This window comes from Podarcis cretensis (genome assembly GCF_951804945.1).
Source record: "Podarcis cretensis genome assembly, chromosome: 11".
NCBI classification, from domain to species: Eukaryota; Metazoa; Chordata; class Lepidosauria; order Squamata; family Lacertidae; genus Podarcis; species Podarcis cretensis.
The window spans coordinates 16,386,136-16,413,368 of NC_137180.1; the positions used below are offsets into that span (position 1 = coordinate 16,386,136).

General features: G+C 39.4%; 1 protein-coding gene across 2 annotated transcripts in view; it reads right to left on the minus strand.

Moving 5' to 3' along the window:
• The window catches only part of MEGF10 (multiple EGF like domains 10), a 118,949-nt gene that overhangs the window by 73,373 nt on the left and 18,343 nt on the right, over positions 1 to 27,233 (minus strand). Inside the window, exons 1-5 of one of the 2 annotated variants that reach the window (XM_079995343.1) lie at positions 21,619 to 21,657; positions 15,097 to 15,230; positions 12,277 to 12,378; positions 10,924 to 11,024; positions 4,258 to 4,350 (exon numbers count right to left, since the gene is read on the minus strand). In XM_079995343.1, coding sequence (XP_079851469.1) covers positions 4,258 to 4,350; positions 10,924 to 11,024; positions 12,277 to 12,378; positions 15,097 to 15,230; positions 21,619 to 21,642 — 454 coding nt within the window. In that variant the 5' untranslated portion in view covers positions 21,643 to 21,657. Of the gene's footprint in view, positions 1 to 4,257; positions 4,351 to 10,923; positions 11,025 to 12,276; positions 12,379 to 15,096; positions 15,231 to 21,618; positions 21,658 to 27,233 lie in introns of those variants that run through there. The other variant, XM_079995344.1, reaches the window with a different exon arrangement.

The window sequence follows — 27,233 nt, forward strand, 5'->3', positions numbered from 1 at the left end:
AGCCGGAAGCTACAGGACATTCACTGACTGGGAATGAAGCAGTATGTTCTCTCTGAAACTTTTGCAGGTCCAAACAGTATTGAAAGCGGAATCATATATTACCAGCCTGATACTATTGGGAGCACAAATCATAATTGCACAATAAAAATGACGTCTGGAGGGAGCCTCAATGAGAAAGCAGCAATTTTGTTGCATGTTGCTTCATTCATTATTGTAAGCTACCTCATGTTATCTATCAGAGTCACAACAAGCATTTTTTTTTACCTTACTCCACTTCAACACAAGGAAGTGTTTTCCATGGGGGAGGGGGGGGGGTTGGTGGAAGGCAGTAGTGAGTTTTATTTTACCTTGACCTAAGTAAGAACTCCGCTTTAATTACGCTTCATGCTATCAGTTAGGGCTCATCCAGACTCCCTTTGGTGCTGCATTCCTAAGCAAAGGTCCAAGCTTTAAAGCACTGTGTCCGAGCACTTTATTTTGGCCCCACAAAACCATGCCTTTTGCCAGTTAATCGGAGCAAGCAGCAACCCATGGAAAACTCGGATCGCCATTCATTCCGATTCAGCATTATAAAGCGGGTTTTCACAAGAAAGTGCCAGAGCAAAAAGAAGAAGAAAGCTGTATCATTTCCTTAGCTGCAAAATCAGAAGGTCTACAATAAGAGTTTCAGACATGTTGCATGTCAGCTGCAAAGTAAATAAAGATTTCAGTAACAGAGCAATCCTAACCCCAATCCTCTGTGACGAAGTGGCAGAGGATTCTCTCTGCATCTACCAAAAGTGCAGGTGGGTGAAAGCAATAGCCAGCATCAATCCTGAAACATGGAGATTAGCCTAAACCTAATCTGGGACTTCCATTTGGAGAAGCCTAGAGCTGGTGCAGCAAACATCAGCAATTTTTACTACCACCATCTTCCATCCTGGCCAGCATAACTAGAGAGCTGTGGATCTGGTGAGGCTCCGCCACTCTGTCCAGTTTTGCTGCACCAGAACTGCAGCCTAAGGAAGCAGTGCACTATTTTTACTAAACCGAAACGGGTATTAAGGACCATACTACAGATTATGTGAGAGATCTGTAATTGGAATTCCTGATCTATGTACGTTTTCAAAAACCAAAATACAGCTGCAGGGCTGGGACTGCCAATTAGTTGAATGTGGGAGGGTGCTTGTTGGGAAATATTATCATGAACTGACCACAGTATATGAATAGTTTGGCCCTAACTCCTGGTACTTTTAAAGAGAAATCTGCTGAACTCAAAACTGATGTGACTTCACATCCAGTAATTGAGAAAATGATCATCTACAAGACCGATAAACAACAAAATACAAACTAGATGTAAAGAAATAAGTAAAAGAGTGTGTGTTTAAAATCATTTAAAATCAAATTTGCTTTCCGACATGTCAAAAAGTTGTGATGATTAGTTGGATTATAGCTACATATCATGGAAACAGATATTAGGAATACCTATGATAGTTATAGGGTTCCAACAGATTAGACATGTTTAAAATCACATTGTTAATATGTCTGAAAAAAAAAGTTGTAGCTATTCTTGTATAAATAGCAGGTCTTTTATTTACCCACCAAAAATATGTTTGACTTAAAAGAGTATACGTGAAAGCAGCTGCTCCAACAATTTCTGAATGGCTTAAAGCACAATATACAATTGAATTTATAAACAAAGCAACATATTTTTATACACTGTGATGATAAGAAAATAAGTTTGATGAAAAAAGGATTATATTTGCCATGTATTGGAACAAGTATTAGGATAATAATGTTCAGTCTTGCTTGACAGAACACATCGCCTAGTTATTTTTTTAAAAAATCTTAAAGGAAGTTTTATTATGCTATGTATGCACTGAACCAATTACAGATGGACAGAGTAGATGTCCACACACTTTCTCCCAGGATCACTCATTTGTTTATTTGGTGAGAATCCTACTACCACTTCACAATGAAAAGCTCTATTTGTCAACACAGATGAGGAAATCACACATGCCTTACAGCTCAGATAATAACAAACAGCATAGCTCAAATTATGCAAGCTAAAAGCGTTGCTTCGTTTTGACTATGGCCAATTTGATTTGCAGCAGGGCAATCCAATAAAAGCAGCATCTCATTCTTCTTTTGTCTGCTAGGGGAACATGGAGGCATGCCAGAAAGCCCAGGCTGCTTCTCCCCAAACCCTGCCTCAACTGCATGTGAACAAAATGCCTTTTTCTTTCCTAATCTGTCCTTGAAGTATAATTTTTCTGAAGGTTTTTTTTTTTTAAAAAAGCACCAAGTTAGTTGCAATTCGTATGCAAAAACTTTTTACAGGGGATCACTAACAACCCAGGGGATCTCTCAATTCAAGGTACAGGCTCGGCAACAAGGGCTCTTTCACATGACTTCTGTTGCACAGAGACAAGAACACAGTATCTGCACTGTTGAACCCGATGACATTAGCAGCAAGTGGCAAAAGAACAGAGAGAAAGCAGGGACAGAAGAAAGAGCTTTAGCACCAGCACAAATGAAAGGAAGAAGAAAATAGTTATGGAGAACATAGCAACAAGACTTCGTTCCTCAAAATGAAATCAGTGGATAATTGAATTTGGTTAAATTGCTGTGCTTTCTTCTGTATTAGAAAAGCAAAGGAAAAAGAACGAAAGCCCCATTTTGCAGGTATACATAGGCATATTCTGCTGAGTTTCACCTGCAGTTTTAATAATATTTGGAGGAACAGTAAAAATGCCTCCAAGAAAACAGCATGAAAGAAATGCACATGAGAACCCACACTTGCGTTTTCCTCTAGACTTCCAGGGAGCCAGAACAGACAAACTGCTACCCTGTTACTAGAATAACACAGATCTCCCCACATTCTAAATACCTTCCTGAGAGCATATTTTAGGATTGACCCACTAGTCGATTGTGCCTTGTTTGGGAATAGTTTCTATATACTGACTGTTGCTAGAGTGGTTGAGTTGCATCCAACACTAGTCATACTCAGAGGAGACCCATTAAAATTAATCGGCATGGCAAATGTAGGCTCATTAATTTCAACGGTCCCACTTCACATAAAACTTAAATACAATTTAGTGCCATAATTGGCCTGTTATTGTCCTGCTTGGAGCAAGCACATTGAGTTAAAGTAGTAAGGCAACAAGCTCATCACACTCACGGGTTAAGTGATAAGATAATAAGCATGATGACCAGTTAATGCCAGTTTTTGGTCTTTAGGCTGTCAAGTATGAATCACAAGGATTTATGTAAATAACAACATGTGAATTCACCTAGCGATACTCAAGTTAAAGTGAAATAGCTGTGTTTACTCTTTTTTTTTCTTGAATCACCATAACAAAACTAAATCTGTGTCCTTGCTATATTTATCTATGTTACTTAGTAGTTTCAGTATACAAGGTTGTAGCATTTTACACAGTGAGTTTAACAAACAAAAGTGCAAAAAAATTCATCGATAAATTAGATCTGAAACATGAGAAATTGGTTGCCATTTCACCCAAGGACACCCTTCTTTTCTATATTTCCAACATATGTATAGATAGTTTTTATTTATTCTATGTATTTTTCAGGGGTGATATGCCATCTGGACAAGAATTTAAAGCAGTTCTCTTTTATGCCCATATTCAAGAAGAACTTACCGTACATGCATTTAATGAAGGCTTTCCCCACACATCAACTTAATATTTTCTCCAATATTTTGGGCCCATTTTACCATGTAGTCTTTGACTGTCATTTTTAATAATTGATGGATTTCCCCCAAAATATGTTTTTATTCTTAACGTCCCAAACTCTGTAATATCTCTGATTTGTCCATCAGTTGTAATAAAATACTACACACAATGATTTTGAAAATATTTGAACTGTGGTTAATTTCCCCCCTTTTTTTCTTTTGGCTTCTAAATATGAAACCATATTCTCCTGAATTATTAGATTTTTGAAAAGGTATGGTTGTTCAAGCTATTTTGTTGAAATAGCAGCTTTCCATATCATCTGTTCAAGTGCTAAAAGCGACGTCCTGTGTGCCAGGAAACAAATTAATGTAGGGTTTTATCTGCTGACATTTGGCACTTCCTAATTTAATAAAGAGAAAACAGAGAAACAATCATACGCAGAGAGATCCTATACCTTCCTGTAAATCAGAGCTAACTTTTCAAACAGGAACTGGGGATTCCTGGCACAAGATTTTAAAATCTCCCTGCAAAGAAGGGTAACAGAACAGACAGAGCCCCAGACAGACAGTAGCAGATGTAGACTTACCACTGGAACAGTTGGGTCCACCCCAGCCAGGCTCGCACTGACAGGTGTTTGGAGCGATACAGCGACCATGGATACATTTATCAGCACAGTGAGCTGTCAGAGAAAGAGGGAAATCATCAAAGAAAGAAGGACTAAAAATGTTGATTTTTTTTTAACCACCTACTTTCCATAATCCAGCTGTTTTATACTGTCTCTGGTTTCTCCTGAAAAACAAAGACTTATTTAGCATATTTAAAGTTTTTAATAACTTCCCCACATTTGCTGGGTGTTTAATATCCTTGGATTGTCCTCTCTAGTTTCAGTATTTTGGAAGGAATTTCACCATGGCTGCTTCAACTTTATATATCTATCCAGATAGGAAAAAGCAGCTCTTGTCCTTTAGTGACTCTACATTAGCAACTGTGTGCAGGAAAGGTGCTTGATAGAGCAATCATAACCAGGTCAGGGAGGAGGAGAATTGGGGAGTCACACCCACATCTGACTTCTGCTGGTATGGATGAAAAATAAGGACAGGGTTTTTTGTCCATCTTTGCTGTGCCAGCTCCATTGGGTGATCCACATGGCTTCTAAATTCCACAGATTCATAGCCTCTGGCCCCTTACTCCCACAATGCCCTATTTCTGGGCTTTTATCCATTCAGGCCTCTGCCACAGGAGAGCCCCCCTGCCATCTCTAGAGGCATTCATCTTCTCCAGTGGAGAGGTGATTAAGCTGCATCATAATTACCTTCCCCTTCTGTTCCTGCTCTCTTGTTTTATCTCTCTTTTGTGTGTCACATACGCAACTGATATACACCATTTATTTGGCAACCATTTATTGGTCTTTTCTTAATTTTGATATACCAGTAAGTCTCATATTTTTGCAGTCATGATCATCAGTGAATATGATAGTCTGTGGCTACTGCATTCAGAGGTAAACGCAAGAGAAGAGAAAATATATATACTATATATATATATATATATATATATATATACACACACACACACACACACACACACACACAAACACCAGCTTCTCTTACAACATTGAAAACAAAAATTCCAGTGGTGTAAAGAATGAAAAGGGTGGCATTGACTGCTATCAGATTTTCCTACAGGGCAGGTGCATTCAACATTTTCCCTAACTGTTGAACATCCTTACTATGGGTCTCTACAATTAATCCCTGGTTCTAAAGTCACAATCAGCATTGCAGATAATGTGGCAGTCCCTACTCTCAACACTTTACCCTGTATAAGGTGTTAAAAGGGCAATTATCCACCAAATAAAGGTAAAGGTAAAGGGACCCCTGACCATTAGGTGACTGACTCTGGGGTTGCGGCACTCATGTTGCTTTATTAGCCGAGGGAGCCAGCATACAGCTTCCGGATCATGTGGCAAACCAGAACAGCGCATGGAAACGCTGTTTACCTTCCCGCCGGAGTGCTTTCGAACTGCTAGGTTGGCAGGAGCTGGGACCGAGCAACGGGAGCTCACCCTGTCGCAGGGATTTGAACCGGCGACCTTCTGATCGGCAAGTCCTAGGCTCTGTGATTTAACCCACAGCACCACCCGCGTCCCGATCCACTGAAGTACCTAAAAACTGACATGAACTTTGGACAAAATATGTGAGAAACAGCAGATACAACCCTCCCTTTTCCCTGGGTCATTATCCCCTCTTCGTGTTGTCTTCTCTGTTGTCCTTTCCCTCTTGCTTCCTACCATAGCATTCCATGACATTTTTTGTAAAATGGTGCCAATCTGCATATTAAGCATGCTTCTAAGGCCATGGCATTTTGAAGAGTTTTGATTAAAACAAGATTAAATTTTGGTCTTCATATGCTAGGAAACATTAAAAAAATAATAGCACAGCTGCTAGGGAGATATGTCACACACTAGAAGCAGCTGTAAGAATATTTACGTTTGGACTGAGTTCAAAGACTTGCAGAGTTTTAGGAAGGTATAAGGGGATGTGTTTGTATCATGGCTTGCCAAGAAATTTTAAGAGCAGATGCAGGAAAATGTTGAAGTACAAAGTACCTTACAATGCAATACTACACAATTACCCAAAGGTAAATCTTAATACATTCAGTGGGGCTTACTCCCAGGTGTGTGGTTAGAGGACTGCAGCCTTAAAGTCCAGTTTTCTATTAGGAATACAAGGAGCTGCAGCATCAGGAGGCTAGCCTGACCTGCATTATCTAACTGCCTGTAATAACATAATAAAGTGGTTTTCTCAAAGAGACTGGAAAATTACTGCTAGACACAGAACAATGTTATAAACATTATTATTGCAACTCTTGACCGGAAACCAGAATCTGCTTTTTTCTGCGTCCGATCATTTTTGTAAATCTATAGAAAAATATCTAGTGTTGGGCAAGTGTTGTGTCTTCAGGAACTCGGGAAGAGGTTTCTTTCTATTGCTGCTATTGGGTAGCTTTAGAATAGGAATGGAATAAAAAGTTTTGTGTCTCTTTTGTAGGAAATGTATATTTTTTGTGCATTCTGCAATTTCTTGAAGGCATTGGGGATAGAACCTGAGACCGTTAGTATGGTGCTCTAAAGCCCGTCCACCTATAAACATCTGTCAGATACAGATGTTACAAAGTATTCCCTTCTCAAAGGAGAACATGTCAATAATATCAATTCCTTAATGCTAAAAGTGTGCATAAATTAATTTATTTGCAAATTATATTTTCTTCTGCAGGTAACAATGGCTTTAGACTTACATTTGTATAGACAGAATGTTTCTGTTTTGCTGATACTACTGGGTTATGCTGGTTAGTTTGTCATTTGAACAGAAAACCAAAATCCTAATACCTACTTAAGGGAGCCTATATGAGAGGCGGAAAGTGTGGAACTGGTATCTCCTATAGAATACTGAGTGAATTACAGTGGTACCTTGGTTCTCAAATGCCTTGGTTCTCAAACGCCTTGGTTCCCAAACTCCGAAAACCCTGAAGTGTTCCAGTTTTCAAATGTTTTTCAGAAGTTGAAGATCCGATGCGGTTGTTGGCTATTGTTTCCGGGGTGCCTGCACCAATCAGAAGCTGCGCCTTGGTTTTCGAACATTTCAGAAGTCAAACAGACTTCCGGAACGGATTAAGTTTGGCGCTTTTGTTTTTGCTATTTATTTTGTTGGGTTTTTTTGTTTTTGAGGCTTTTTCAGTTAATTTGTTTTTGTGACTGTGTGGAACCCAGTTCAGCTACTGATTGACTATGTGACTGAGGAAATTGATAAAAGCCCCCCATCCAAACCATGACTATCATCAGTGCAGGTAAGAAAAAAATATTTTTAATTTTTATCATCTACAATACTGTCTTATTTATTTTATAGTACAGTACACGGCATTTCCATGCACTGCTCTGGTTCGCCAGAAGCAGCTTAGTCATGCTGGCCACATGACCCGGAAGCTGTCTGCGGACAAACGCCAGCTCCCTCGGCCTATAGAGCGAGATGACCACACAACCCGAGTCATCCGTGACTGGACCTAACAGTCAGGGGTACCTTTACCTTTACAATTATTCTTGCTTTCATTTTATGGATCAATGGTCTCGTTAGATAGTAAAGTTCATGTTAAATTGCTATTTTAGGGGTTGTTTTTAAAAATCTGGAACGGATTAATCCATTTTGCATTACTTTCTTTGGGAATGCACGCCTTGGTTTTGGAACGCTTTGGTTTTGGAACAGACTTCTGGAACGGATTAAGTATGAGAACCAAGGTACCACTGTATAAGAAGAATAAAAGGCAGCAGTAGTCGGGCAGTGGCTTCAACTAGTCACCCTTTGGTTAGTTTCTAGTTGAAAGGATATTTGAGCCAAATATAATCATTTGAAACATCCACAAGAAGTTGCAATTTTCTTCAATACCAACTATTGCCAGTGAAAACAAAATAAACCACTCTTTTTTTATTTACAAGACCAACATGAAAAGTTGGCACTAGAAAAAAGGAAACAAATAATAAATGTTATTATCTATGTGTTCATTCTAGATGTTTTCTGCTTCTTTTGCTACTATCAGTGCACATGGGCACATACAGCTGGAGAAAGTTTATTCCCCAGGGAAGCTCATTATCCAAATCAAGTATGTGCAGTGAGATGACAACATTTGGAGTCATCTCAGTCCATCCCAGGGAGCAGGACAGAAAGACAAGCCAGAGGCCAGCAACAAAAGTTCCATGTACACCCAGGAAATAAAGTGAGTTTTGTTTTATTTTTTGAAATGGCAAGCTGATGGAAGCATCAGGGAGGATGGACCTTGAGAATAATCCCTTTATTGTCATGTCACTCTCAAGGCCAATGTTCATGGAATCTCAGACATTCATCTCCATCCCTTCCTCTGCAGGAAGAGACCACATTTTTGTTCCCTTTTGCCTGAGAAAGCCACTTTCCACTTTTAATCTTGCACACAAGGATCTTCCTGGCTGACTGACAGCTGAAGAAATAATCAGTGGCTCTTCTAATCCTGGCACCAGAGATGCTAGACAGGAACTTACAACTGCCAACTGGAGCTGTCGGTCGAAGAGTTATGCATCCATCAGCATTGGCACTTACAACGAAAAGGAATTCAGAGGGTGAATTAAAATACAGCCTTTTCAATTACTATCAAATCTTCTTGTTGAAGTCAAGACAAACAGACGTGCAAGCCCCTAAGACACCTGCACAGGAAGGTCTACTATGGACTGAAGTTTGGATTAATGTAGCAGTAACCAATTGGTGTCACTCCATCAGGCACAATGCTTTTTGGGCTCCATAAAGAAATGACCCTACAGCTATATGAAAGCATAATGATAACTCCAACACAATAATGTTAGACCTGTTTTTCTGTCTCCTTTTCTGTTTTCACTTAAGAATCTCAACTATGTGCTGAGAATCTTTTTTTAAAAAAATGTTGGCTACAATCCTATAATAAAGACTTAATTGTAGCAAGCCTCTTTAGAACTGAACATTTATATGACTACTAGCTTTAAAAAAAGTATACCAAACTAAATGTATTCTAGAATTACTTTCAAAGATGGGAAGCACTGACGATTAAGTGCTCTGTGATACTTCCTTTGCTACCTGAGTTCAAACAACTGCTGTCATCCAGTATATAATCCAAACAATACATTTTATCTGAATTCTATTAGGTATTAGCAGTTGTAATTGAATCCCTAATTAACACATACTTTTCAGCTCTGCAAAGTTATTATTCTTTTCAGATATTAGTGCCTGTACTGCAATGATACACTACATTAGCCCTTAAACCAAAGAAGATATTGGACATGAAAAATAAAATTTTTTGACAACAAAACGCTTCTCTTTCCAAAGCTCCATCAGGGTTCACACATGAGCTTCATTTTCTCTTACATGTTAGAGGCAACTCCAAACATGCAAATCACATTACTTTGTGTGCACTGGTGCTCTCAGACATGGAAAAGTCTGTCTGAAGAGGTTATCTGTGTGAAAGATATAGACTATTCTGCTAAGACAGAGGTCAACCTGCTTACCAGATGTTAATGTGCAACTACTGAAAGCCAACTTCTTATTATCTGGCCATTACTGGAATCATTTGAAAAATAAATATTTGGAATTGCCAGCTGACCTTGTGGGGCAGTAAAGTGAGAAGGGTAAAGATTGTCATTTACAAGAAACAATTGGAAAGCAATGATGGAGGCTGAGGGCATTTAGCAGAACCACACAAATATCAGTACTGCAACTACTATCTATTCTATTTCTTACCTGCCCTTTATCTTACAGTCGCAAGGCAGGTTCAACAATTTGAAATCAAATTTTAAAAACAGTTTAAAACAAATTATAATCATAGTAATAGGGTGGGTCCTGAAGAAGTATATCTCAGGTATCGAATGCCAGGGCAAAGTGGTACAGCTTTAAAATACAATGGAAATTTTACAATGAAGATGCCAGGCATAGCTATGTGGGAAGGGAATTCCGCCATCTAGTAGCTGCCACAGAAAATGCCCTCTCCCAAACCACACAAACACTGAACTTATTAGAGCAGTGGAGCTACCAAGATGGCTCCCTCAAGATGGGACACAGGTGGCACTGTAGTCTAAACAACTGAGCCTCTTGGGCTTGCCGATCAGCAGGTCGGCAGTTGGAATTCCCGCAACGGGGTGAGCTCCCGTTGCTGTGTCTCAGCTCCTGCCAACCTAGCAGTTCGAATGCATGCCAGTGCAAGTAGATAAATAGGTACTGCTGCGGTGGGAAGGGAAACAGCGTTTTCATGCGCTCTGGTTTCTGTCACGGTGTCCCATTGCTCCAGAAGCAGTTCAGTCATGCTGGCCACATGACCCAGAAAGCTGTCTGTGGACCAACGCCGGCTCCCTCAGCCTGAAAGCGAGAGAAGCGCCGCACCCCATAGTTGCCTTTGACTGGACCTAACCGTCCAGGGGTCCTTTACCTTTTTTACCTCCCTCTGCTGATGTGTACCCTGAGAGTATATGTAGGGAAGGTGGTGTTCCCCCCCAGATATTTGGGGCATAAGTCGTTTAATGACTTTGAACACTAATGTGAGTGTATTGAATTGGGCTTGGAAACAAACTAAGAGCCTCTGGACTCCTGTTCTCAGAGATCAGATAGTCACGGGAAACACTAATACACTTCTCCAAGAGTTGCACACATAGAACTGAAATCTTGATTACTTAAGCAAATTCTAATGTGATAGTAGCAAAAATCTGTTTACTTACGGATACACATTTCTCTGCTTTCATAAAATCCAGGGCAACACTGAGATTTCCGCCTGTACATAGTTTTTTCTCCATGCCTATAGGCAGTACGGTAACTGATTCTATTAAAACACATGAAAGCAAAATTTGTTAACAAGTACTTGAATATAACCAACTATGGATAATTAGGGATATTGCTGACCTATAAATCAACCCTCCTTTTCCTTTGTTAATTAAGTATTCCTTCCACTAATTCTATATTGGACTCTTCAACTATTTCAAAAAATATCCTAAGACTTTCAGATACAAACATAAACAAGCTGAATAATTATTAGAACTCAAGCCTGCAATGCATACTTCATATGTGGGAAACTGGATTGATCAGACATAGCCAATCTATCCCAGAGGTAGTCAATACCCTCCATATGTTGTTGGACTCCATCTCCCACAAGACTCCATCATCATGGCCAAAGGTTTAGGATGATGAAAGCTGCAATCCAACATCATCTGGAGAATACCACATTCGCTACCCCTTAGGGGGATAGATTTGAGTGTCCAGCACAGGGTTAAAACAGCAGAATTTGTGTACTTATACCCACTGATTTAATGAAGCTGAACTCAAAGAGGAATTTATTTATTTCAGAATTTAGTGACTGCTCTACATTCAAGGAATACCTGAGTGGTGTAGAGAAAGAAAGAAAAACCATTAATCCTATCATTATTAAGAACAGATATAAAATACAGTAATTTGGGGAGGCTTAGCAGAAAATGAAGTGAGAATTCCAGGGAACTGGGGCCACCATGAGAAAAACACATGCCAGAGTCACAGCATACGTTATTGCAGTGGCTCATGGCACCATCAGTACAAGCATAAAATCTGAAGTGGCCTCATTTCTCTACTGTTCAAGAAGCATTGAAAATGACCACCTTCTATGGTTATATCCCGTATAACAAGATCCATCAAAATATATGGCAGGCGTGCTACAGAACTGCTTGATCAATTCCTATTTTCAGATAGTAAAAACTGAGTAAGTCACTGCATCAACATTACAAGTCTCTCTGTAATTCTCTAAAGAAAGGGAACATATTTTCACACTAGTGCCTCACACAATCTTCCACAGCCCAATAATCCTTTGTAACATACAGTGATCACTTGAGAGGATTATCCACCTCATAGTCTTACTATGGATAACTTATACCCAGAAGCACACACATGCCGGCATGCAAACTATGGTTGCACTCATACGATCTCATTTGTGCTTGATATAAATTATTCTAGACTCTTTTTAACGTGAAACAATCATTAATCACCTACAAAGGATTATTCTAGCAAAGCAATATAAGAACATAGTTTATTGTTTATAAGCGAATCACCTGTGTCGTGTGCATTTAAACCAGTTCAGAATGTCTGTGCAGCTGGTATAGTAAATTTGATCGAAAGGGTGTGGATAGGATTCTTGGACTGTAACAGAATAGCTGCACAGAAACAAAACAAAAATATTAAGTATGTACACTACTAGAACAATTGTTGTGAAATAAAGTATAATTATGAAGGAAACAAATATATAGGTTTACTAACATTTCAGAGATATTATCTGTGCAAGTGAACACTCACCATGTTTCAGACAAAACAAATCAATTAGTCTTTAAGTTGTTCTACATCAAATACTATCTGCTTACTATAGTTACATCTTTGATCGCAGAAAAGTATTGTAAACTATGATGAGCGGCAAACTTTTTTCTTTGGTGCAGACCTGAATGCATATATTCATCTAATGTTTTGTCGCAGCCCAGAAAGTAAGTGCCTGTTTTCAGCCAGCATCTACTAAAGGAGTTTTCCACTTTTTAAGGCAATGTTTTCTTCCACCTTCTACCATTTGTGTTCAGAGGTGTCCCACAGATAAAGGAGGGCAACACAGCAAACATTAGAAATGGATTGTGAACCAGAATGCTTTTCTGCACTATTGTTGATAGTTAACATTTTAATAAAATTTCCATTAATATAGCAGATGTGGTGCTACAGTTGGATGATCCATACAAATATTCTTACTGTGAAAATGATGACCACAAAATGTGGGGAAATGTGATTTGCACCTAGAAAAGCAATCTCGACACTTAGATTTGAATACGTGAGAATTGAAATCCTGCTTCCTTAATTCCAAATCTATAGCAGATTCAGTATGTGGAGCTCATGTGAATAAACTTGTTTTGTTTTTTAAAAAGTAAGTGAATGAATACCCCTCAAAAATATATATGAAAAGTCTAAATACAGTAACAGTATAAAGGTAAGTAAAGGTAAAGGTAAAGGTACCCCTGCCCGTACGGGCCAGTCTTGACAGACTCTGGGGTTGTGCGCCCATCTCACTTAAGAGGCCAGGGGCCAGCGCTGTCCGGAGACACTTCCGGGTCACGTGGCCAGCGTGACATCGCTGCTCTGGCGAGCCAGAGCCGCACACGGAAACGCCGTTTACCTTCCCGCTGGTAAGCGGTCCCTATTTATCTACTTGCACCCGGAGGTGCTTTCGAACTGCTAGGTTGGCAGGCGCTGGGACCGAGCAGCGGGAGCGCACCCCGCCGCAGGGATTTGAACCGCCGACCTTTCGATCGGCAAGCCCTAGGCGCTGAGGCTTTAACCCACAGCGCCACCTGCGTCCCTAAAGGTATATAGGTATAAAGGTAAACCGTATAAATACAGTATAAAGGTTCCTTGGTGAACACCTACATGAATTACACAGGCCAGCTGTTTCTGTTTATCACTTCCAAAGAAAAAAGTGTAATTTCACTAAGGTGTCTCATGCTCCTATGCTAACCTACTATAAAATAAGTCCCAGTGAGTTTCATAGGACTGTACACACCGGTGTGCTGCGTAAGCCTGGTGTTCTGCTCATTCTTAATTCACTTAGAGGCTAGTATCTCATTCCTTTCCCCTACATTCACAATTTAGTTGGAATTATCCTATAGGATTGCCAAAGATTCAAGCAGCAACAAGTAATTTGTTGACTACCATCTATCCCAGTGCAACTGCTAGTGGTATGGTAACTTTCCAGATAGTGGTTTATATGTTCTTCCCTCTTGCCACACCCCTGAATATTGGAAGAAGAATGAAAGAATACTATATTTAGAAATAATCACCAGTCAAACAAATGATGGTTTCTACTAGTTTTAGGGGCAAGATTCAGACTTTGTTATGCTTAGAGAAGACCTTTTGAAATCTATGAGACTTAAGTTTAGGCAAACCTACGGTAAATCCCATTGATTTCAGTAGGTCTACTCTAAGCACAACTAACACTGGATCCAACAACATGCAATCAATGCTTCAGATGTTTACATGAAAAGACACAAAAAATTAAAGGCTACAAAATGAGTAAAAACAGCATCTGAATTTGCTTTTGCAAGCTTGGTATGGTGCTAAATGTGCACCCACAGCCCTTCAACTCTTTGTATGCATGAGAACTCCAGTGGATATGCTCCTCCTGTATATGTAATTCCTTCATTCATTTAAGCAAAGGAGACAGATCTGTGAACACATCCCTTAGCATGCACAGAGCTGCCGGTGGAAGACACACTGCACTGAAATTATAGCTGTATTTTCCTCCCATGTGAAAATAATTAAACCAACAAGTTTTAAGGTAGATTTTAAAAGCTTCATAATTACACCTGGATGGCTTCCAATAGGGCTAATTTGAATATGCACATTCTCCCACAGAGTTAATTGGATTAAAGGTATCCATTTATAGTGTGTCTGGTATTTATACAGTGGTACCTTGGGTTACGAACTTAATTCGTTCCGGAGGTCCGTTCTTAACCCGAAACCGTTCTTAACCTGAGGCATGCTTTCGCTAATGGGGCCTCCTGCTGCCACAGCGTTGCCAGTGTGTGATTTCCATTCTCACCCTGGGGCAAAGTTTTCAACCCAAGGTACTACTTCCGGGTTAGTGGAATTTGTAACCCAAAGTGTTTGTAATCCAAGGTACCACTGTTATGGTTTTTATTTCCCATTCCAGGCATGGATATATTTTAAAGTAGAATGTGTGTGTGTGTGTGTGTGTGTGTGTGTGTGGCTCAGTGATGCATTTTTTCTATATAGCTGCTTTGGGATATAGAGCACAGATCCGTTTTCATACATGCAGTATGCACTTTAAATAAACATAAACATGGACATAAACTACAAGCAAAATAGCTCTTAAATGTTACCTCTCCCAATGGCTACAGACATTTGGATCCTCAAGATTTAGGGATAAAGTTGTGGTCACCCAGTGGTACAAAAGTATGAGAGGGAAGTGAACAAACCAGTCCAAATAAAGAACCATCTTTTTCACAGAATAGCCCTGTGTGAAAAAAGAAAACAATTGCTAGTATTACTGTTAGGAACTTGTTACAACCAAGTCCAACTTTGCATTGATGGAGGATGAAGCAACCTGTTTCAGATGGGACTATAGGAGTGGATATATGAAAATAAGAACTGGTGTCTGAATGGTGGAAAGCACAATAAACTTGGCACAGGTGTATCATTGTATAAGTGGAGAAGAACTCATACTTCCAGTGACATGAAGGAGTTGAGAATTGCATTTTAATATCTTCTTCAGCAAGGTAGGGGATGCAGTTCTCGGATGCAACAGACTAGATCACACAGGTCACTTTTGTTTATTTAATATGCAGTGCAGTCATAGCACGCCTACTCAAAAGTAGGTCCCACTGAGTTAAGTGGCGCTTACTTCCAGCTAGTGAGCATAATTACTATTAATAATTAATTTAATTTGTATACTGCCCTATACCCACAGGTCTCAGGGCTGTTCACAACATAAAATCACACTATAAAAACACAAAATACATAACAAAAACAAAAACAAAAACAACCCAATTATCCCCCCTTCCACAACACATTTTAAAAGGGCATTGGATGTCAATCAGCCAAAGGCCTGGTTAAAGAGGAACGTTTTCGCTTGGCACCTAAAGGTGTATAATGAAGATGCCAGCAGATTCTCCCTGGGGAGAGCATTCCACAAATGGAGAACCACTGAAGAAAAGATACATTGCCACCCTCTGGACTTATCATGGAGAGGCACACAAAGAAGGGCCTCAGAAGATGTTCTCAGGGTCCAGGTAGGTTCATATGGAGAAAGGCGGTCCTTGAGGTATTGCAGTCCTGAGCTGTGTACATACCCTCCAACATTTATCTGAAAAAAATAGGTACGTCCTATTCCATAATAATAATTTTACTATTTATATCCGGCCCATCTGACTGGGTTGCACCAGCCACTCTGGGAGGCTTCCAATATATAGAAAAACATAATAAAACATTAAACATTAAAAAACTTCCCTATACAGGGCTGCTTTTAGATGGCTCAAGGGTCGGATAATTCCATATCCTGAAACATTTCTCTGATGAAAATAGGGACATCCTACCATACCCTCAACATTTCTCCAATGAAATTAGGGACATCCTGAGGAAAAGGGTCAAATCAGAAACCGGGACAGCTTCTCTAAATTCAGGGACATCCCTGGAAAATAGGGACGCTTGGAGGGTTTGTAAATACAGGGCTGCAGCCTCAATCAACTTTCCACTGACTATTTATAAATGGGTTTCCTTCACTGCTCTAATTCTGCTTCTAGGGACATAATCAACAGAACTCGAAGAGTAGGGGGAGAGGTACTAAAACAATGACAGTGAATGGCCTTTAAGACGCATTTGTTTCCAACAAGCCATAGATCACTGGTAAATATTTGCTTGTGCATGGGATGTGACTCTGCTCTTAAAAGTTTGTGTTTATTGCACAAGACACCAGTGTAGGCACAGCAAGCAAGACTGCTGCCTAGGAACATAGAAAGCCACCTTAAAACAAGCCACACCACTGGTCCATCTAGCTCAGTACTGTCAACACTGACTAACAGCAGCTCTCTGGGATTTTAGACAGACAAAATTCCTATCTAGAGATGCCAGGTACTGAAATGGGGATCTTCTGCATTCAAAGCAAACATTCTGCTGTCGAGCTGCAAATATCCTGTAAGCAGCAATATCCATTCTAGATTTGCTTCCATTATCAGAGGAAAAACCAGCATAAGACTGGGCTGAGCTAAATTGCATTCATGGGTTTCTGCACTTCTCAGCTACACAAGCCCTTTGTTCTATGCATGTCAAGATTTGAAAGCTCCTTAAGTAGCATTAATACTGTGGTAGTCAATGAGCTATATTAACCAGGAATGAAAAGTTGTGCAGTTGCAGTTTAATTTCCAATGAAGCAGTGATTTCCCTTATCAAAGCAGATTATGCAGGTAAATTGTATTTCCTTTTCTTAAAATGTCAATAAATTTCCTACTGAATGCCTCTAACAAAAAAGATTAATGTAAAAAAGAAGACTCAACTATTTGCATGAACCCCCTAGTGTACAACTTGATTGCATCCTAGTTCTTTTGCTTAATTATTAAGGAAAATCAAAACAGAAAATCAGTACAACTGATTAGCATTGCTAAAGTGTTTATATTAGCAAAAAAAAATGTAGAAGATTTAACTCTATCTACAGTATGCAGAAATACATTTCTAAATGATAAATTAATATAAAGGTCTCAAGGATTCCTCATAACTGGATGAACAACACTGACAACACAAACTATAAAGGGGTTGAAAGTTTCATATGTCAGTTATATTGTTTATAAAGAACATTTTTAAAAAGATACCCAGTGACCACTTTTCAAGGCCCCCAGATGGAAGATTACATAAGTGAGTGTCACAGTAGAAATGACATGTCAAGGTAAATGCTGATACTTATTGGGAGCTCTGAGCTCCTGCCAACCTAACAATTAGAAAGCATACCAGCACAAATAGATAAATAGGTATTGATGCAGTGGAAAGGAAAATGGCGTTTCTGTGTGCTCTACCTTCCATCAGTGTTTAATTGCGCCAGAAGTGGTTTAGTCATGCGGGCCACATGACCTGGAAAAGTCTGCGGACAAACGCCAGCTCCCTCAGCCTGAAAGAGGAGATGAGCGCCACACCCCATAGTCGAATTCATCTGGACTTAACCATTCAGGGGTCCTTCACCTTATAAAAGGTATTGGGTAGAATCCAATGTTAGTTCTACTCAGAGTAGACCTATTGAAAATTAATAGATGTGTCACCTGGGTCCATTAATTTCAATGAATCTACTATGAGTAAAACTTAGTTAGAGACAAACTACTGACTATCCCACTATAACTGGTGGAAAGATAGCATTGTTTGAGATTATGAGAAATAGTTGCAGTAGTAAAAAAAAAAAAAATTCTTTAACAAATCTGGCAGTGGTAGATAGTTGCATAAAAGAGGACAGGATCTGAAATGAGATGGCACACTCTTGCATAATAATCAACAAAAAGGTAATGGGTGGGGGGTGGTTTTTATTCAAGGATACTAGCTTGGCACACTCTCACTAATCTCTTTCACTGAGGGATTTCTTAGTTTTCTTGGATTTGAATGAAACCTAGTGCAGATATAACATATCCAGTCCCATAAGCAGGATTGAGATATTGTGAGTGAACTGTGGGCTTTCACACTCTTTGCCTCCCTCTTAAAGGTGAGTTTGCATTTTTTGAAATTCGTTTTTTTGAAAAGCATTGCATTCGCACCATTGTTAATATTAACCATGGTCAGCTTCAAACAAAAGTGCAATCAAGAACGTGAAGTGGATTTGTAAACACTAGTTAAAGTCTACCATTCTCCTAACTGTGGACAGGAACCCATGGGATTTGGCAGACACCTGAGGGCGTCGTAGTGTGGCATGTGGCAGCTATCTGGATCCACCCAATATCAGAAAAGCAAAGAAATTACTGGTTTAGATTTTCCATTAGTATCCCTGGAAAATAAACCGTACAGTTAAAGAGACACCACATATTTCCATTAGGAAAGGAAATTATAGGACAGTAAAAACTTCTTTGGGCTGACCACTCCAGATCTCTTTCAAAATAAGAATCCCCCCCCAAAGAAAAAAGTAATTAGCAATGACAATTTATTCACATACCAGTCTACCTTTGTGATCACATATATACCTTTTTTAGCGCAATTTTAATATTTTCTTTGCTAATCATATATTGAAATGGTGCTCTGTTCTCAAAAGCACTTTGGAGAAGCTGAAATCCCAGTAGTGTGCTAAAGGACTTTATAAATGGGAGTGTGTTTCCATGATCCGCAGAGCCCAGCTATCATCTAAACAGCTGCACATCATATGACAGCTGCAAGAATAGCAGGTTTAAAGTTTTCATCCACTTAGAATGGTGATTATTCTACTCACAGAGCAGCCCACAAAATGAACGGCACTAAACTGGTTTGGAAAACAACAACAATGGGTTTGGGCTATTACAGACCCACTAGAACAGAGGTAGTCAACCTGGCACCCTCCAGGTGTTGTTGTACTACAACATCCATCATCTCTGGCTTTTGGCCAGGCTGGCTAAGGCTGATGCAGGTTGTAGCCCCACAATATATGCAAGCCACCTCACAGCTAGAACTGTATGAAATGGCATAAGCTGTTCTTCATACAGCTTTCTTTTTGTGCAATAAGGGTAGTGGAATAGTAAACAACTTTTACATCAGAATATTTGGCTGCTTGCTATGCAGCAACCACAGGTACTAAATACAAGAAAGGGAAAGCAAGAATATGTGGACTAGCCCTGCTCTCTTTGTGCCACACACAAGCTGGCATCATGTTCTCTGAATAATAATAATAATAATAATAATAATAATAATAATAATAATAATAACAGCCCACCCATCTGACTGGGTTGCCCTAGCCACTCTGGGTGACTTAGCAACAAAATATAAAAACACAGTGAGACATCAAACATAAAAAAACTTCCTGATACAAGGCTGCCTTCAGATTTCTTCTAAAAGTTGTGTAGTTATTTATCTCCTTGACATCGGAAAGGAGGGTGTTCCACAGGGAGGGTGCCACTACGGAGAAGACCCTCTGCCTGGTTCCCTGTAACTTTACTTCTTGCAGTGAGGGAACCACCAGAAGGCCTACAGAGCTGGACCTAAGTGTCTGGGCTGAACGATGGAGGTGGAGGCGTTCCTTCAGGTACAGTGCTGAAGCTGTTTAGGGCTTTAAAGGTCAGCAGCAATACTTTGAATTGTGCTCGGAAATGTACTGGGAGCCAGTGTAGAATGCTCAGCATCATTCCCAAAGAAGGGTGGCTATGCAAGTTCAAAGCAAGACTACCCAAACACAGATATATGCACACACAGGGCTCCCTCCACGGGGATTAAGATCCCGGTCAGTGTTCTCACCCTCATGGTGGGGAATCTCGAGCCCATAAGCCAAAAACGGCCTTCCAGGGTTCTCCCTCTGGCCCTCCAGTTTATGCACCCTCTCCCCAGGCCAAACCCTTCATGGGTCCTTTTGCGTAGCTGGAATGAGTCCTTGAACTGTGATAATCACTCCAACCTGCTTGCCTAAATGGGAGGGATGCATGTCAAAGCATGTCTATAAACCCCTCTGGCTTTTGTATAGCTGCAATACTGTACAAATGCAGGAGTCACATCCATTTCTTTTCCCACCTTTGCTTCTGCCTCGCCAACATTCCCCACTGGAAAGTGGCCCTTGGAATGTTACTCTCCAGAGAATGTTGCCTTTGGGGCTGAAAAATGTTGCCCACACTTGATGTAGAGAACTCTATGTGCATACACCTGTACTTGCACACGTATCCTTCCAACTAAGGTAAAAAATGCAAAGACAGGGAACATGCCTAGGACACGCAGGTAAAGGTAAAAAAAGGTAAAGGACCCCTGGATGGTTAGGTCCAATCAAAGGCGACTATGCAGTTGCAACACTCATCCTGCTTTCAGGCCGAGGGAGCCAGCGTTCGTCCACAGACAGGTTTCCGGGTCATGTGGCCAGCAGGACTAAATCACTTCTAGTGCAACGGGGCACCATGATGGAAACCAGAGAACACGGAAATGCTGTTTACCTTCCCGCAGCAGTGGTACCTATTTATCTACTTGCACTGGTGTGCTTTTGAACTGCTAGGTTGGCAGGAGCTGGAACAGAGCAATGAGAGCTCTCCCTGTCATGGGGATTCGAACCACCAACCTTCTGACTGGCAATCCCAAGAAGCTAAGTGGTTTAGACCACAGCGCCACCAGCATCCCTAGGACATGCATAAGCATCCAAAGGCACAACCAGCACGCCACATTATTGTACATCTACGCCCCATCAAACAGCATTCTCAACCCCATGGCAGGAGCTCTAAGCATGTGCAAATGTACTACAGACTGGTTCAGAACTTGCAGCAGTAGGCAGTGAGGTCACTAAATGCTCAGCGTCCATAGGACAGGACCAGTCCAATGATTATTGCTAACTCTTTCATACATTCTGGTCCCACAGGTATTAAAACCTCAGTATGGCTTTTGCAGCACACAATCTCTGCTCATAATGTATTCTTAGACAATAAACAACGAACACAAGGCAGCAATGTGGGACTTTGGACATAAAAACAAAAATGTTATCTTTTGTTGACAGACATAAACATTAATTAAAGCAACCAATGCTGACCTTATCAAAACTTGTATCTGACCCAATCTTGTCAGCAGTGATTAGTCTCATGCTAACTTGTGGCTATGAATAAACTTGATTGCTTTTATCGATTCTGCTTGCAGTGTTAATAGATAACAGGCATTAAATGCAGTAGGAGCAGTGCACTAGGAAATCATTTTCACACATGTATATATTTTTGCATTCTGTCACATACCTTATAATCTGGCTCATGGCACATAAAGTAGAATATAAATTTGCAAGGCAAATTGTTAACTCATTTGGTATGGAGGGCTGCCATAACCAGCATTAGGTCTTCACTGACGATCTCAAATAAAGGAAAATATACCTTAAGCATTTGCTAATGTTAATATAATGAAGAGTATTTTAAGGGCATAGAATGAAGGCTAAGGCATCAAATGTCAAAACTGTATTTTGAAAAAAATGCAAGCTAACGTATCTATGAATATATAGAAAAGAGAGCTCAAAAAATATTTTTAAAATAACAGTATACTTGAAGAGCCGTAGAGTAATATTCTTTATAAATGCAATAGCATTTTGTTTTTTAAAAAAATGCTGGCCACAAATAATAGAAAACTGTGGTGCACATAAACAAAAACAAGTACTATATCAGAAAAGAAGCAAAGACTAGTCCTTCTGTTTCTAGGCATTCCAAAAGAAGTTATGTTAAAAGTATTAGCAACTTTAGGAAATTTAGGATATACATAACATTAGAGACCTGCAATAAACATTTTATGAAAAAGCTATAAGTTAATTACTGCTTGCAGAAACAAAACAAACCTATCAATATAAAAGTTTAAGCTTTTCAGAATATTTATTTGGATTATGTTTTACAACAGTTTCACATTAAAATTAGTTGATGAATTCACCTAGGATAGAGCTTTCCAAATCTTTTATGTTGGTGACACACTTTTTAAACTTGCATCATTTCACGACACAGTAATTTAGTTTTACTAGCAAACTGGGAGTTAAACTAACCCTTTTCCAGCTTTGGGAGGAGCGTGGGGAGCATTCACACAACACACTGACTAATGTGTCACACACAATGTTTGGAAAGCTTTGACCTAGGGATTTTCCCAAACAGTTCTTTTAACAGAACAGAGTTCATCCTCCTCAGAGATAGCATACCTTGTGCTTTTATTTTTAAAAATTCAAAATAGACTGCACATATTCTCAAAGGGCATAGCCAGACCATTTTTTTCTTGCATGATCTACTACAGAAAGCCATGGAAAAAAGTGGCCCACCGGACACATTTCATGATCCAGAGCCTACAAATACAATAGAAGTATACAGAATGAGGATATGTCATCACTGCAGCATGCTCTGCCCTGCTGTACATACCCTTGGATATTTGCAAGAAGGCAACTTACATGACTGGAACTCTAGGGCACAATGAGGAACCAGTGAATGAATGAAATTACTTTTTAAAAAGCATCTGATATTTGGCATTTGAAATAGAAAATAATGCTATATACACTAATTTAATAGTGGTAAACAAACCTATACATTATGCACAGAAAACACTTTGATAATTTCATACCAATTTGATATCAAAGTTCTCAATTGTTATTCATATCAATCTAACTTTTCTTAATGCTACTTAAAAAAAAGAAAAAAGATGCCCCATGTCATTAAACTCTCACATTCATTTCCTTTAATGTGAACAGAATCTGCTTTAGAGACAGCCTGCTTCATCATTAAAAGGATCCAACAAAGGCATTGCCTTAGAAACCCTAACAATCAAAGACTTTTTGTTGTAATTAATATTTTTTTCAAGATAAATCATCCTATTAAAATATGTAAATTGGCTCTGGTTTCAGGTTATCTGAAACCTTCTGAAAGTGAATTTGGAAGCTAATTCCTTGCTGTGAGCAGTAATTTGAAGGGAAATGAATGATGAGTGTATTTTTATTAACATAAGCAAAAAAAAGATTTCAGTCCTTTAACCATGTTCCTTATAGAGTACTTATTGAATTATTTAAATCTGACTGCACCCCCTTTTGAAACTGGATAGTACTGATAAAGGGTGCTTATCTGTCATTACAAAAATGGATTGTCATTGGTACCATTGTCTAAGGAAGCACCTAGGAGTTATACTGCATTCAATAATCCAAGTTTTACAGCTATTTCAATTCCATTTCTCCTAAAATAAAATCTGCGGCTATGGACTTAATGAGGCACTTTGTTAAAGTTATTCTCTATAGTAAAAATTAAGAGAAAAGGGGGGGGGGAGAAAGTTCTACAGCTTAATTGCAACATGTGTTATGAAGCACTTTACAGTGATTGACTGGAGAGAGAGGGTGTGAATTGTGTGTGTGTGTGTGTGTGTGTGTGTGTGTGTCAAACTCTGTGCCAAAAAAAGGCTTACATACTACATGAGCAGACTTTACATCCCAACTGGTATTAATGGTTTCTTTTACATTATATACTGTTAGTCATTGAAAGCTAACCAGATATTATGCATGGATTCTGTCATGAAAGACTTAAAAGACACTGATTGCTGGGTAGCTTTTTGTTGCCGATTACCCTAATTTACTACCTTCAGAAACCATCATTAATGGTCCCTATTACATCAAAGTACATTAAAGTTAAAATATATATAGGGTAGGAGCCAGATACATCTGTGGGATTTGAGAATATAATCACCCGGCAATGTTGCATTGATTTCAACTGGAGCACAAGCACACTTAATACAGTGGTACCTTGGTTCTCAAACACCTTGGTTCTCAAACACCCAAAACCCGGAAGTGTTTTTCTGAAGCCGAACATCCGATGCGGCTGTCGGCTATTGCTTCCGGGGCACCTGCAGCAATCAGAAGCTGTGCCTTGGTTTTTGAACATTTCGGAAGTCAAACAGACTTCCAGAATGGATTAAGTTCGGCACTTTTGTTTTTGCTATTTATTTTTCATTTTTGATTTTGAGGCTTTTTCGGTTAATTTGTTTTTGTGACTGGGTGGAACCCAGTTCAGCTACTGACTGATTGACTGATTGTGTGACTGTGGAAATGGATAAAAGCCCCCCATCCAAACAATGACTATCATCAGTGCAAGTAAGAAAAAAAAATAATTTTAATTTTAATCATCTACAATACTGTCATTTATTTTATAGTACAGTACATTGATTATTGCTTCAGTTTATGGATCAATGGTCTCATTATTCAGTAAAGTTCATGTTAAATTGCTGTTTTAGGGGTTGTTTTCAAGAGTTTGAAACAGATTAATCCATTTTGCATTACTTTCTATGGGAAAGTGTGCCTTGGTTTTGGAACGCTTTGGTTTTGGAACAGACTTCTGGAATGGATTAAGTTTGAGAACCAAGATACCACTGTATTTTGGACTGCATTCATAATATTCAGCCGCTGCTACAGAACAAGACAAATAAACCCAGACAAAAATATTGCTGGGGTGGGGGGATAAATTTCTTTTCTCTTAATGCCCTTTTCCTATATAACTTTTTGACCACATTGAGCATGATTCTTTAAAGCCTTGTATTCAAACCTTGTATTCTGCCTAACTGACAGAATACAGTTAGGAAACAGTTGTTATTTACAATATCTGTCTGGTGAAGAAAAAAAAAGATTAAGAGATCAAGTTTCCCTTGACTTCCAAACTAGTCGAGCCACAGCTGGTGCATCAGATTTTGAGCAACTGTTTCACATACACACAACAAGACTTCTGTCTTTCCGTGGGGTTTGCTCAGGTCATCTGCATGTGGTGTGGATTAAAGTAGCAATAAAGCTCTATTATAAAAGTAGGCTAAACAGTGAATTTATACACCAAACTCCTGTGACACTGGTAAATTCTGTCATCTGACACTCTCTTCAGAGGGGTTTCCGTATCTTGCACACAGAGAAAGGTCTCTTTTAAGTACAATTGAAAACAGTCCAAAATCTGTGATTAATCCTGTGTACTCTCAGGCTGAATATAAATAATGCATAGGAAAGTTCAAGATAAATGTAATGTTATGTGGGAGAAAAAATGTTTTGAGAAGTACTACCTTCCAAATGTACCTTTCAATGGTATCTTCAATTTACACACAGGCCTCTGTCATCAATGAATTGTCCCTTAAAACTACTAAAGCTTAAACAAGTAAAGTACCAATCTGGCTAGCAAGATTACTTTTTTTGCATTTGTCAAAGCTTTGCTAGTGTGTACTGGGCCTTGGAAGCTTTTTTATTTCAGCACTGTGAGAAGGAGATGTGTATGACAGGAGAGATGTGCAAATTTATGACATACAGCTGTGAAAATGTGCTTTGAGTTTAAAGGAAAATTCAAATGCTGAGGTTCATATTTTAAAAGAATATCTTTGTTAAATAGGTGAAGCACGCCTCCATACTATGAACTTAGTGAACACACATTTCTTCCATTTGGTACACCTTTCAAATTAGCCCACCAAAGTATTGCTAGCCTGCTGGGAACTGATAGAGAAACAAAGAGCTCCATCCTTTTTGAGACAACCCGATGCATTTTTATGCTGAAAATGGGGAAAGTGTGTGTCCCTTCTCCGGTGGCAAGCTTGGTTTCTATGCTAGCTGCATAGTAGAATAGAGTACTCTGTCCCTCCTCCACCAGCTTACTCATTTGTCACCTATGGCTACCATGTTTGATTACAACATTGGAGTAGCAGACATTCGTCATAAGAGATTGGCATATCATTCATGATGTGCTTCAACACAGTTATTTTTTCTCACGGTTTTCTGCGTATGTATGTACTGCAGTAACAGTTCAATGAGTGGAGTTCATATCCTTATCATAGTCTAATCTAGAATACCAAAGTATCTATGAGAGGGAGCCAATTAAGCAATTTGCCCTTTAGACATCCTCCTGTTAAAAGGAAGAAGTTGGCAGCTGCCCAGATGAGCCACGGAGAGGAACCCCCCTCCCTTTAGACCTTCTCTCACGAGTGAGGTAGGGGCAGTCCAGGTGGTCTATGGAGGAACCCGCTATAGACTTCCTCCCAAGTAGAGGAAAGAGGTGGCAGCAGGTTGCCCAGGCAACCATGGAGTCCTACTTGGGAGTGAAGGATCAATTGGTGGCATCCATAAAGTGGACAGTGGTGGCAGCAGAACAATTGCAGAGGACTGTTGTGACTGTTCCTCTGCAGATTGCCTGGGCTTCCTGCCACCAGCACTGCCCTCCAATGCTACTGCGAAGGCCTGGCAGCTCTCTGAAGGTTGTCATCAGTCAATAGTTTTCTTTTTTTCTTTTTTTTATAAAATTTTTATTAGGTTTTCACATTTTATACACACACACACAACAAAAACAAAAACAAAACATATATAATTTCATACTCTTACTTTCTTTACCCTCTTTCCTTGACTTCCCCCCACCCCCTCTTCATACATCCCAATTCCAATAATTAATTCTGCAAGTTCTTATCTCTCATCTTTAACATATTATTATTATTTTTAAAACTTAACTCTTTTTACTTATCCACATTTAACTTATCCAATTCTCTTATAAACATTAAATCTTTTTTCTAAGGTCGACCTAATTTCTCTCCAACGAATTTCTCCCTTTATATTTTAATTAATTATATGTCATAATGGCCAAATACAAAAATCATAAAATTTTAAAATTCTGTTCTCCCCTCCCTCCCTACCCCGGTTTCCATCCCTTATGTCCACAGAAACAGTTCCTAGCCCGGATTCCTCACATCCGAGGCCTTCAAGTCTCTGTCAGTCTCTCTCCGCCGATTTTGTTGGTAACCCTTTTTGTTGGTCCTCAGGTCTCGAAGGAGTTCAGTCGCAGTCACACCAAGTTTTCTTCCATCCAAAATACTTAAAAGCAGGTGCTGCAAAAGGTCAGCT